At 36.3% G+C, this 14,893-nt stretch overlaps 1 protein-coding gene across 4 annotated transcripts in view; it reads right to left on the reverse strand.

The window, feature by feature from the left end:
• Positions 1 to 14,893, reverse strand: part of SUCLA2 (succinate-CoA ligase ADP-forming subunit beta) — a 53,334-nt gene that overhangs the window by 29,620 nt on the left and 8,821 nt on the right. For all 4 annotated transcript variants that reach the window (XR_012121080.1, XM_073212647.1, XM_036996581.2 and 1 more), the window contains exons 3-4: positions 12,526 to 12,625; positions 12,195 to 12,357 (exon numbers count right to left, since the gene is read on the reverse strand). Coding sequence is in view for 3 of the 4 variants with exons in the window: in XM_073212647.1 (XP_073068748.1) it covers positions 12,195 to 12,357; positions 12,526 to 12,625 (263 nt within the window). In the remaining variant the exon portion in view is untranslated. The remainder of the gene's footprint in view (positions 1 to 12,194; positions 12,358 to 12,525; positions 12,626 to 14,893) is intronic.

Here is a 14,893-nt window from a genome sequence, read left to right on the forward strand (position 1 = left end):
AAAGGACTATACATGATCAAATGGAATTTATTCCTGGAATTCAAGGATGGTCTGACATATGATAATCAATCAGTGTAATATACCACTTAACTGAATCATGATCAAAAACAATATAGTCCTCTCAACTGATGTAGAAAAAGCATTTACAAAAATTCAACATCCTTTCATAAAAACACAAAAAACTAGGAATATTAGAAATTACCTCAATATAATAAAGGCCTTATATGAAAAGGCCACAATGAATATCATAGTCAATTGGTGAACAACTGAAAGCTTGCCTTCTAAGATTAAGAAAAAGGCAAGAACACCTTCTGTCTCCATGTTATTCAATTATAAGTCCTAGTTAGAGCAACCAGACAAGAAAAAGAAATAAAAGGCATCCAAATAGGAAAGGAAGAAGTAAAATTATATGCTCACAGGTCACATGATCTTATACATAGAAAATCCTAAAGAACCTACAAAAAACTGTTTAAGAACTAATAAACAAGTTAGGCAGAGTTACAGGATACCAAAACAACCCTCAAATAGGTCTTGCATTCCTATACACTAACAATGTGCAATACAAAAGGAAATAAAGAAAAGGAGCTGCCCATTTACAATAGCATAAAAAAAGTATTTAGGAATAAACTTAATCAAGGAGATGAAAGACTAGTATACTGAAAACTATGAAACATTGCTGAATGAAACTGAAGAAGACACAAATAAGTAGAAAGACATACTGTGTTCATACATTGGATAATGTCAATCTACAGATTAAATGCAATCCCTATTAAAATCCCACTAGCATTTTTCCCCAATACAATCTTTTTTCCATTGTCCATTTTTTGCAGAAATAGAAAAAAGTCACCTTAAAATTCACATGGAATCTCATAGGACCCTGAATACCCAAAATAATCTTGAGAAAGAAAAACAAAGCTTGGAGGCCTCATATTTTCTGATTTCAAAACATATTATAATGCTATTATAATCAAAGCAGTATGCTTCTCATGGAAAGACATATAAAGACCAAAGGAACATAATAAAAAACCTAAAAATAAACCCTTCTATATATGGTCTTTGACAAAATTGCTAAGGCTACACAATGAGGAAAGGATAGTCTCATCAACAAATGATGTTGGGGAAACTGGATATCCACATGCAAAATAACCTGAACCTTTATCTTATACCTTATACAAAAATTAATTCAAATTGGATTAAAAACCTAAATGTAAGATCTGAACCTATAAAACTCCTAGAAGAAAACACAGGAGAAAAGCTTCATAACATTAATTTGGTGATAATTTCTTGGATAAGCCATCAAAGCAAAGGCAACAAAAGCAAAAATAGACAAATGAGAATATATCAAACTTCAAAATTATATGCAGCAGAAGAAACAGAGTGAAAAGGCAATCTACTGAGTGGCAAAATATCTGCAAACCATATGTATGCAAAGAGATTAAAATTCAAAATACATAGAGAACTACAAGCCAACAAGCAAAAACCAAACAATCCATTTTAAAAATAGGCAAAGTACTTAAATAGACATTTCTCCAAAGAAAATATATGTCTTAGCTTAGGATACTATAAAAAAAATACCACAGACTGAGTGGTTTACCCAACAGACATTTCTCACAGTTCATGATTAACACCCATGCTAACCTCCTCATCAAATGGTTTGTTTAGCCACACCTTCATATTCTCTCCTAAATAACTAATTTTTTTGCAACATAGGCAAGCTGAGAATTTTTCAAATCTATAAGTCAGATTCCTTTTTGTTTAACAATCCCTTCTTTACTTCTCTCTCCTTGAATTTTACTAAAAGCAGTCAGAAGGAACCAAGCCACAACTTCAATACTTTGCTTAAAAATTGCCTCAGATGAATATCCAGTCATCACTCCCAAGTTCTACCTTCACAAAGCACTACAACATAAACACAATTCAGTCAAGTTATTTGCCACTATAACAACGATCACTTTTTCCATCATCCAATAATATGTTTTTTCATCTGAGACCTCACCAAAATGATCTTTACCATCCATATTTCTACCAACAGTCTATAAGCTTTCTCTATAGCTCTCCTCTTTTCTCTTTATCAGAATCTCTTTTAAAAGTCCCTTTATGACAATCTCAGCTTTTCTAGCATGTACTTCAAAACTTTTTCAGTCTCCACCACACTATCCAGTTCCAAAGCCATTTCCACATTTTAGATATTTGTTAGAGCAGCACCCCTCTGCACAGTACCAATTTCTGTTTTAGGTTGGGCTGCTGTAACAAAATACCATACACTGCATGCTGATACAACAGACATTTATTTCTTAATTCTGGAGGCTAGGAAGCCCCAGATAAGGTGCCAGCAGGCTTAGTTCTTGGTGAGGTCCCTCTTCCTGGCTGACAAATGGCCACCTTCTCACTGTATCCTCACAATGACAGAGGGAGCTCTGATATCTCTTCTTATCACAGTAATCCCATTGTAGGAATCCCACCCTTAGGACCTCATCTAAACCTAATTAACAAAAGCCACGCTTCCAAAAATCATCACATTGAGGGTTAAGCTTCAACATATGAATTTGAGGGTGGGGGAACTAAACATTTAATCCATAATAATATAGAAATGGCCAAAAAGCACATGAAAAGATGTTGTTAATTATTAGTATCATTAATTGTTAGGGAAATGCAAATCAAAACCACAATATTATTTCACACCCTTTAGGATAGGATAACTTCTGTCAAAAAAAAGAAAAAAAATAAGGAAATAATGAGCATTGGTGAAGATGTGGACCAACTGGAAATCTTGTGCCCTGTTGGTAGAAATGTAAAATAATGAAGCTTCTGTGGAAAAGACTAGGGAGGTTCTTTAACAAATTACACATAGAATTACGATATGGTCCAGCAATCCCACTTCTGGGTACATATCCAAAAGAACCGAAAACAAAATAGATCTCAAACAGATATTTGCACACCCATGTTCACTGTGAAATTGTTTACAACACCCAAGAAGAGGAAGAAACTTGAATATCCATTAACAGATGAAACACACAGTAAATACAGTATATACATAAAATGAAACATTATTCAGTCTTTAAGATGGAAATATTGACACATATTACAATATGGATGAACCTTGAGAACATTATGCTAAGTAAAATAAATCCATCACTAAAAGACAAATACTGGATGACTCCACTTATGTGAGGTATCTGAAACAGTCAACCTCTCAAAAACAGAAAGTAGAATGGTGGTTGCCAGGAGCTGGAGAGCAGGGTAAAGGGGGGAGTTATTGTTGTTCAATGGATATGGAGTTTTAGTTTTACAAGATAAAAAGAGTTCCAGGGATCCATTGCACAACGTGTAAAAAGTTAACACTATTGTACAGTATACTTACAAATAGCTAAGATAGTAAATGTTATGTGATGTATTTTTTACCACAATTTTAAAAAAAGCAAAAACACCCCTAGCCAGACTTACCAAGAAAAAAAGAGAGTCTACACATATACAGAATCAGAAATGAGAAAGGAAAAATCACGACGGACACCACAGAAATACAAAGAATTAAGAGAATACTATGAAAAATTTTATGCTAACAAACTGGATAACCTAGAAGAAATGGACAAATTTCTAGAAAAATACAACTTTCCAAGTCTGACCCAGGAAGAAACAGAAAACTGTATAGACCAATTACCAGCCAGGAAATTGAACTGGCAATCAAAAAACTACCTAGAACAAAATGCCTGGAACAGATGCCATCACTGCTGAATTTTATCAAACATTTAGTGAAGACCTAATACCCATCCTCCTCAAAGTTTTCCAAAAAGTAGAAGAGGAGGGAATACTCTCAAACTCATTCTACAAGGCCAACATTACTCTAATACCAAAACCAGGCAAGACACCACAAAAAAAGAAAATTACACAGCAATATCCCTGATGAACATAGATGCAAAAATACTCAACAAAATATTAGCAAACTGAATTCAAAAATACATCAAAAAGATCATCCATTATGATGAAGTGGGATTCATCCCACAGATGGAAGGATGGTACAACATTCAAAAATCCATCAACATCATCCACCTCATCAACAAAAAGAAAGACAAAATCCACATGATCATCTCCATGGATGCTGAAAAGCATTCGACAAAATTCAACATCCATTTATGATAAAAACTCTCAACAAAATGGGTATAGAGGGCAAGTAACTCAACATACTAAAAGGCCATATATGACAAACCCACAGCCAACATTATACTTAACAGTCAGAAGCTGAAAGCTTTTCCTTTAAGATCAGGAACAAGACAAAGTGCCCACTCTACCCACTTCTATTCAACATAGTTCTGGAGGTCCTAGCCACAGCAATCAGACAACACAAAGAAATAAAAGGCATCCAGATTGGCAAGGAAGAAGTCAAACTGTCTCTGTTTGCAGATGACATGATATTGTACATAAAAAAGCCTAAAGAATCCACTCCAAAACTACGAGGTCTAATATCTGAATTCAGCAAAACTGTGAGATACAAAATTAGTACACAGAAATCTGTTGCATTCCTATGCACTAATGATGAACTAGCAGAAAGAGAAATCAGGAAAACAATTCCATTCACAATTGCATCAAAAAGAATAAAATACCTAGGAATAAACCTAGCTAAGGAAGTGAAAAGACCTATACTCTGAAAACTACAAGACACTCATGAGAGAAATTAAAGAAGATACCAATAAATGGAAACACATACCGTGCTCATGGATAGAAATAATTAATATTGTCAAAATGGCCATCCTGCCTAAGGCAATCTACAGATTCAATGCAATCCCTATCAAAATACCAACAGCATTTTTCAATGATCTAGAGCAAATCATTCTAAAATTCATATGGAACTACAAAAGACCTCGAATAGCCAAAGAAATCCTGAGAAGGAAGAATAAAGCACGGGGGATTACGCTCCCTCACTTCAAGCTCCACTACAAAGCCATAGTAATCAAGTACTTTGGTACTGGTACAAGAACAGAACCATAGACCAATGGAACAGACTAGAGAGCCCAGATATAAACCCAACCATATGTGGTCAATTAATATACAATAAAGGAGTCATGGATATACAATGGAGAAATGACACCTTCTTCAACAGCTGGTGTTGGCAAAACCAAACAGTTACATATACGAGAATGAAACTGGATTACTGTCTAATGCCATACAAAAAGTAAACTCAAAACAAACCAAAGACCTGAATGTAAGTCATGAAACCATAAAACTCTTAGGAAAAAACATACACAAATCTCTTGGACATTAACATGAGCAACTGCTTTATTAACATATCTCCCTGGGCAAGGGAAACAAAAGCAAAAATGAACAAGTGGGACTATATCAAACTAAAAAGCTTCTGTACAGCAAAGGAAACCATCAGTAGAACAAACAGACATCCTACAGTATGGTAGAATATATTCATAAATGATATATCTGATAAAGGGTTGACATCCAAATTATATAAAGAGCTCACACACCTCAACAAAGAAAAAGCAAATAAGCCAATAAGAAAATGGGCAGAGGAGCAGAACAGACATTTCTCCAAAGAAATTCAGATGGCACAGGCACATGAAAAGATGCTCCACATCGCTAATCATCAGAGAAATGCAAATTAAAACCACAATGAGATATCATCTTACACCAGTTAGGATGGCCAACATCCAAAAGACAAACAACAAATGTAGGCAAGGATGCGGAGAAAGGGGAACCCTCATACACTGCTGGTGGGAATGTAAATTAGTTCAACCACTGTGGAAAGCAGTATGGAGGTTTCTCAAAAAACTCAAAATAGAAATACCATTTGACCCAGGAATTCTACTCCTAGAAATTTACCCTAAGAATGCAGGAGCCCAGTTTCAAAAACACATATGCACTGCTATGTTTATTGCAGCACTATTTACAATAGCCAAGAAAGGAAAGCAACCAGTAGATGAATGGATAAAGAAGATGTGGTACATATACACAATGGAATATTATTTAGCCATAAGAAAAAAAACAAATCCTTCCATTTGCAACAACATGGATGGAGCTAGAGAGTATTATGCTCAGTGAAATAAACCAGGTGGAGAAAGACAAGTATCAAATGATTTCACTCATCTGTGGAGTATAAGAACAAAGAAAATACTGAAGGAACAAAAGAGCAGAGGACTCATAGAACCCAAGAATGGACTAACAGTTACCAAAGTGAAAGGGACTGGGAAGGATGGGTGGGAAGGGAGGTACAAGGGGGAAAAAGGGGCATTACGATTAGTAGACATAATGTAGTGGTGGGGGGGGGACACGGGGAAGGCAGTACAACACAGAAAGGACAAATAGTGATTCTATAGCATCTTACTACATTGAAGGACAGTGACTGTAGCCTATGGGGTATGTGGTGAAGACTTGGTAATAGGGAGAGTCTAGTAACCATAATGTTGCTCATGTAATTGTACATTAATGATACCAAAATAAAAAAATATTTTAAAAAAGCAAAAACAACTCTAAACCAAAAATTTGGTGCATTTCCATAGTTGGCAATATTCTGTGCTCACATTATCAATATTCCAGAAGGGTAACACAAAGCTGAGGATAAAGGAAACTTTATTTGGTACTCCCCCAAACCTTGCCCCACGTGTCTCCATTTGGCTGGTTTTGATTTGTATCCTTTGGCTATAATAAAACTGTTATCATAAGTATAGTACTTTCCTAAGTTATGTGAGTCATTCTAGCAAACTATGAAACCTAAGGGAATACTAGGAACCCCCAAATTTGTAGCCAGTTGTTCAGAAGAGAAGGTGATCTGGGAATGGCCCTAAACTTGACGCTTGTGTCTGAGTGAGGACAGTCATGTGAAGGATTGTTCCCGTAACCTGTGAAATTTGACCCAATTCTGGTGTCAGAACTCATTGGAACACACACACAAAACTTTAATGAAAGAATTCATTGTGCCTTCTGAGACAGAACAAGAGAACATCAGCAAGCTTACAAGAAATGTTTGAAATTATAGTATAATTTTTAGTTCTTCCATAAACCTCAAAAGAACAAGTATTAGTCATTTCTTCTCTAGCAAGGCAGTTGGTAAATACAAGCTTTTACAAAGCTCTAAAGAAAGGGGGGGAAAAACTCAGATTTAAGAAGAGCCTGTCCAACTACTGTCATGTTTTGAAGCAGAAATAACCTATAGATAACCCCAAAATGCAGCAGGACTAGGATGGGGGTTGGGGTAGGAATGGGGGGGAATGATGATATTAAATCTTAGTGAAGTAATGATTTTACCAATTAATTTACTAATGATCTAAGAGTTGGCTGTATGTTAGAGAAAGGGCTAAAAAAAATACACATGAAATACTAATATGGAGAAAGTTAACAGCCTTTCTTTGTATTAAGTCCCTGACCAATTAGAAAGCAACTCCAAAATATGTAGCCAGATGGTCAGAAGAAAGCCTACATGGGTACACAGAGATCAGTTAAAATAATGATCTCCAATTTGCATTCAGTCATGACTGCTGAATGAATTACTGTTTCTGTTTTATTGAGCTATTATAAACACAGTCTAATGATTATTTCTCTCCCTTCTTATTCCTCCTCCTCCATTCTTCATATGTTGGGTGTTTTGTTCTGTACTCTTTTAAGGAGTGCTCCCATCTAGAGAAGTCTCTCTAAAATACCCTGTAGAGGTGGTTTGTGGGAGGCAAATTCCCTCAACTTTTGCTTGTCTGAGAATTGTTTAATCACTCCTTCATATTTAAATGATAATCGTGCTGACAGTATCCTTGGTTCAAGGCCCTTCTGTTTCATTGCATTAAATATATCATGCCATTCTCTTCTGGCCTGTAAGGTTTCTGTTGAGAAGTCTGATGATAGTCTGATGGGTTTTCCTTTGTAGGTGACCTTTTTTCTCTCTCTGGCTGCCTTTAATACTCTGTCCTTGTCCTTGATCTTTGCCATTTTAATTATTATGTGTCTTGGTGTTGTCCTCTTTGGGTCCCTTCTGTTGGGATTTCTGTGTGCCTCTGTAGTCTGAGCAACTATTTCCTCCCCCAGTTTGGGGAAGTTCACAGCAATTATTTCTTCAAAGACACTTTCTATTCCTTTTTCTCTCTCTTCTTCTTCTGGTACCCCTATCATACGGATATTGTTCCTTTTGGATTGGTCACACAGTTCTCTTAATATTGTTTCATTCCTGGAGATCCTTTTGGATTGGTCACACAGTTCTCTTAATATTGTTTCATTCCTGGAGATCTTTTTATCTCTCTCTGTGTCAGCTTCTATGCGTTTCTGTTCTCTGGTTTCTATTCCATCAATGGCCTCTTGCATCTTATCCATTCTGCTTATAAATCCTTCCAGAGATTGTTTCACTTCTGTAATCTCCCTCCAGACGTCATCCCTTAGCTCTTGTATATTTCTCTGCATCTCCATCAGCATGTTTATGATTTTTATTTTGAATTATTTTTCAGGAAGACTGGTTAGGTCTATCTCCTTCTCAGGAGTTGTGATTTTGGTCTGTATCAAATTTTTCTGTCTTTTCATGGCAATAGAGATAGTTTGCAGAGCTGGCACAAGTGATGGCTGAGAGAACGTCCCTTCTTGTTAGTTTGTGGCCTTCTTCTCCTTGTAGAACAGTGACCTCTAGCTGCATGTGCTAGGCAGCTGCTGCAGACAGGGCTTCTAATTCTTGCCTGGCCACTATGGAGTTTAGCTCCATGTTCGCTGTGGGCGTGACCTGCCTCGGGCTGCTGCTCTGACAATGCAGAGCCGCATTGGAGGGGAAACAGCCATGAGGCTGTTTATCTCTGTGAGAGGCCTCCGAGCTGCCCTGCTGTCCAGGGGATTAGGGTGCCCAGAGTTCCCCGGGATTGCCAGCTGCTGGGCTAAGTGTCCCGGGATGCTTCCATCTAGCTGTGGGGTCCTTGTCCCTTTAAGACTTTCAAAAAGCACTCGCTTTTCTTTGTCCCAGGGGCATCAGCTGCGGGACCCGTTCACAGGTCTTACTGTCCTGTTTCCCTAGTTTCCAGCACACCATGCAGGCACTGTGTCTGCACTCTGGTGCAGATGGCTAGAGCTGGGTGTTCAGCAGTCCTGGGCTCCCTCTCCATCCCCGCTCCGACTCCTCTCCTCCCGCCAGGAGCTGGGGTGAGGGGCGCTTGGGTCCTGCCAGGCCGCGGCTTGTATCTGACCCCCTTTGCGAGGCGCTGGATTCTCGCAGGTGTGGATGTAGTCTGGCTGTTGTCCTGTGTCTTCTGGTCTCTCTTTTAGGAAGAGTTGTATTTGTTCTATTTTCAAAAATATGTGTGGTTTTGGGAGGAGATTTCCGCTGCTCTACTCACGCTGCCATCTTGGCTCCACCTCTCATTTTAAATGATTTGGTTTTAACTTTTATATGTTAGTAGTAACCTTTCAGAACAATTTTAGTTCTAGCAAGTAACTATAAAGTAAATTAATAATGATATTTTCACTTTCTTAACCTAAATTCCTCTTCTCTTGGTATAACAAAAAGTTTTGCCTTAGATTTGAATTTAAAATTATATGACAAAGAGACCACTTAATAAAAAAAGGCCTCTTTAAAAAAAATTAAAGTATGAAAAATGAATTTTGAATTTTTACAAGCATATTTTATATCTGTTCCAGACAAAGTAAAAAAACTGACTTGAATAAACATTTACTGCAGATTGCAATGTTTTACTAGAAAAGCAAATTAAGGTAGCAAATATGATTTGTTAAATTAGATCTGTCTCAACCCAAAAGTACCCAACAGGCACTGAGCAAATGTTAAGAAATCTGAGCTTTCAAAAATGCCAAAACAAAGAATAGGTACTTAAACTGACTTTTTTGTCATACCAACAATATGGTAAGATATCTACCCTGGATTCCTGTTGTGATACATACTAAAGAAGACTAATAGAGCCTATGACTCATCTCCTAAAAACAGATAAGCAACTAAAGCAATTTTTAAAGATCCATTAACTCTTATGAATAAGACTTTAAATCAGTCAAATATGCTCTTTTCTTTTGAAATAGCAAACTGATCTTTTGTTGCTTAATAGGGATCTGTCCACAGGGCTTCCCAAAACAGTTCACTATAACCCCAAAACTAACATCAACCAACTGCATATTGGTCTACTGTGACTGCATCACAGAATACTATGTCTTTGGCCAAGTGGTTTTAACAGTACTACCAAATTTTTAGTTGTAATTATTACAAATATGTATTCCTTTTGCAAATTTTTTCCTAAGACTCAAAATAGTTCTCTAAAAATTCAAGTTCTTAAAAGTAACTCAAATTTGATCCTTCTCCTTAATGCTTTAATATATCTTTAATAAAATATTTTCAGTGTGTTCAGCCATAAGAAGAAAACAGATCCTACCACTTGCAATAACATGGATGAAGCTAGAGGGTATTATGCTCAGTAAAATAAGCCAGGTGGAGATGGACAAGTATCAGATGATTTCACTCATCTGCGGAGTATAAAACAAAGCAAAAACTGAAGGAACAAAACAGCAGCAGAATCACAGGACCCAAGAATGGACTAACAGTTATGAAAAGGAAAGGGACTGGGGAGGGTGGGTGGGAAGGGAGGGATAAGGGGGAAAATGGATATTATGATTAGCACATGTAATGTGGGGAGGGGGCACAGGGAGGGCTGTACAACAAAGAGAAGACAAGTAGTGACTCTACAGCATCTTACTACACTGATGGACAAGGACTGTAATGGGGTTTGTGGGAGTACTTGATAATGGGAGGAATCTAGTAACCACAATGCTGCTCATGGGATTTTATATTAATGATACCAAAAGAAAAATAAATAAATAAATAAATAAAATATATATATATTCAGTCTGTTATATTCATATCTTTAAAAACAAATAGTTTGCTACATTTACTCCCATCAAGATAAGCTACTGTGAATGTGCAACATTACAGGACTCTCAAATTATCTAGCATAGAAACCTTGTTTCTGGCTATAACAAAATATAAAAACATAACTAACAAAATGATTGATACTGATATATAAGATCAACAAAAAGGAAAAGATAATGTAGTGAAGTAAGTGAATGTGCAAAAGCTATCATTTTTTACAAATATGTGTAATAGATAAGGTTACTATCATAGGATTTCTAAAATAACTTACAAAACTAAATTCTACCATATAGAGAAACCTGTAGAAGTAAAAACATCACCTATGAATAGAACAATATTTTTATCTTATATCTTAAGTGAGTTTTTACTACCATCTAGTGTTATACCTTAAGAAATCTTTCTTATAAAAATTAAAAGTTACAAAGAACACTTAATAATATCACTCAAACATTACTAGAAGATTTAACTGACCATAAGGGGAAAAAAATCAGAATAAAGAAAAGCACCTATTTTTTAAAAAGCTATTTTATATAAGAAAACTATTTTTATGACCCTTGAAATTTTTATTTTATTACTAATTGTGGATTTAGTAATGTTTTAAATCAAATTCTTACCAGGGCTTCCAAATGTGTACCCAGCTTGCTTCAAAAGACAAACAAGTTACCACACAGATGCAGCTCCTAAAACTTAACCAACACACTCAAAAAGCCAGACAACTATAGTATAAAATGATTATCAATCCTCTCTCCAAGCAACAGGTCTATGAAAGGATTTTTCTCTTTGCCTGATGCCTAGAGTTCACTGCTAACATTTTAGGTCCTATGAAGAAAGGAGAGCAGAGCTAGGGTTGACGTTCCTTAGAATCATACTGTTTGCTATTGACGGGCATCCTTCAACTTACCAAGTACCAAATCATCTGGTGAAAAAACCCCAAACTATAAAAAATATCAAGAGGTCAAAAAAGAAAAAAGATTAAGCCAGGGATGCACATTCCCTTGAAAGGTTCAGAAACTTTCTCTTTGGTTAGATTATTTTAATCTGTTAGAAATTATTTTCTCAGTCTCTGGCATGTAGAGAAGAATCAGAGATAATTTAACCAGCTCTTAGCAAATTAACAATTCACAAGTCCTCTGGATTTTATTTCAGCAGGGTTTTGCCTATAGCCTTTATTACCACAATATGATATATTACATTTTATAGCATTAAGCATACTGTTTAAAATGACAAAGAAATAAAATTATGATCATAACATATATATAGATCATGGATAATTTTAATCTTTCTCATACAAATAGAAATCATAATCGACTTTTGAAATTCAATGTAATAAAATCATCCTACATGTATCATGTCTACAATTACTCACTTGAAATGACCTTTCCATTGTTATTGCAAAGTAGTATTCTCTCCTAGGATATCTTCGCTCACAAACCAATACTTGATTGCATATTCTGCCCTTTTCTCCTGTTTGCTTCGTAAACAACTTTTTCCCAATCATTTGTGAGGAAACAGCTTTTGCTTCTTCTGGACTGAAATAAGAAAAAAGAACTCAAATCCTTTTCTCCTCCAAATGAGAAAAACAAAAGTACATGATAGCCAAAATCTTATCTTACATTTAAATCTCAGTATTTCCATCAATTAATAGTAAGAGGCACCCTTTACAATGTATGTGTTTTTCTTTAAACAACATGACTTACGAGAAAACTATCTTCACTCCTCCTTTGAGGCCACTTTCAAATGTTCCTTTTCCTCTACCACCAGCTAAAACCTGTGCCTTTATCACAACATCTTTTGAACCTAGAAGAAAAACACTTCTATTAGATAAGAAGCATGGAGCAGCACGTAAGACAATATTGTTACTAAGCATACACATTAAGCAGTGTTATTAAAGGTAGCAAAGTCTAATTTTTCCACAATATCAAAAAATAAGGCATTCTTTGTGTAGACTTTCTAGGTTAGAATATTAAAACATCCATCATCTAAAGATCCACAACTTTAAAAAATTAGCCTCTCATATTAAACTATTTCTTAAAGTATTCTGAAAGTAATTTCATTTGACATTTTGGAGTATTGAAAGTACAAAATTGAGACTTAAATGTCTTCCTAACACTTCCCTCCCCTTCAATCCACATGACCTATGAAAATGTGAGTGATAAATGCTACAGTGAGCAGAAATATACTATGACTTAGGGGAAAGTGCCAGTATTTACACCAACTTACACAGTCCCATTAACAGAAAGACCTGTTAATATACAATCTTGAGCTGTACAGTTTTGATGAGTTTTATCAACAGTTAAGGTATGTTTATCAAAAGATTCAAGGTGTAAGTCTTAAAAATATTTTTTTAATAAATACTCTGAATTGTTCTTTAATAAGTAGACTGATCTATCTCTATTAACCTCCTCAAATTTGATGGAGAAAATCAGCAAACATGCTGTTTAGTCCAGGTACTACTCACTGTGATCCAGCGTCATACCTCTAAGAGGAGTATTCTCTGTCTCCCCAGAAAGGCAGGATTTCAGAGGCTCCTCATTATGCCTCTCATAGCATTTTGCCCATACTAGCAGCGCGACACCAATATTGTATTATGGCAAAATAATTCACCTTTAAAGTCAGGGTTAAGGACACTGTCTTGTTATATCCCTAGAACAAAGCAGTCCCTGCGATATAACAACCATTCCATGAACTTGTATTTGAATGGGCTGAAGACGGGTCCTCTACTACTGGGGAAAACTCATCCCACAACGCACATACCATGTAGAATGCATGGGGATTCCCACATTATCAGATAAACCAACCATACCAAGGAGGTAACAAATTCAGTTTATGATCAAACAAATAAGTAATAACCTACAGTTTATACTTACACACAATTATCACAAATGAAGGTTTAGAAAGTTAATGATGTAAATGAGTCTATGTCAGATATGTAGGCAATAAGTCAGAAGATAGCCCTATGACTCAGTCAAGGCACTGTTTAAAAATTAAACTCTTCTTTCTCATGTCCCACATCCAATCAGTCAGGAAATCATACTGATTCCATTTTCAAAATTCATCCAGAATCTTGACCACTCCTCATCACCTCCAGTTTGGACCCTGGTCCCACCCACCATTACATCTCACCTAGATTACCTTTGTCCCTAACATAATATTCTCTAAGCAGCAGTCAAAGGGAGCACATCAGTCCTCTATCTAGAGCATTGCACTGAATGACCATTTCACTCAGAATAAAAGCCACAGTACTTATGGCCTACAAGACCCTATATAAACCCCCAGTACCCTTACCCTTTGTATCTCCTATGCCCTCTTCACTGTTCATTCCCAACTCCAGCTACACTAGTCTCCACTGTTCCCAGCACGTTCCTGACTTTTAAGACTTGGCTATAAGGCTCCTCCTGCCCAGAATACTCTGAATCCAGCCAGGTAAAGGCATCCCAACTTTTCTAAAGTTCACATTATGCCACTTCACTTTCACAAGAGACCTACATTAGTACCTCCTTTCACCAACCAAAAGAAAGCCATACAGGATTTTCCTTTGAAGAAAAAAGGCAAAAAGCAAAAATAGCATTCAGCATTAGTTTTGTAGTGAGCCATTAGAAAGGCAGTACACATCCCAAACAGCAAGGGTGGCACTGCCAAGCTCCTTCCCCAGGAACTACACTCAGCATCACAGCATCAAGCCACCACTGCTTTGCACTCTGTCAGTGAATCTGTGTTTTATCTCCATTTATTGTGTATATCCACGTAAGCAAGATATGTTCTAAGGCATCAGAAAAGCCTAAGAGAGGTTATTTTTTGGGTCTAGGAATGCTAAACATTTTTCTCATATAAATTAATGGTAATTGCTTGCTTCTTTGTTTTATGCCATGTCAGATTATCAACTGTTTCATAGGAACATTCTACTTTCAGACAGCGGGAGAAAACTATATCCTTTTGGAAAGGTCTTCATTCCCTCCTAAGTTTTTCCTATGTTTCACATTGTTCATTAGGTTTACCCTGATCATCCTATTAAATACTGCAACCTGCCCATCTGTGACAACCACTCTTTCCTTACTCTATTTTTTT

Source organism: Manis javanica, chromosome 9 (genome assembly GCF_040802235.1).
Source record: "Manis javanica isolate MJ-LG chromosome 9, MJ_LKY, whole genome shotgun sequence".
NCBI classification, from domain to species: Eukaryota; Metazoa; Chordata; class Mammalia; order Pholidota; family Manidae; genus Manis; species Manis javanica.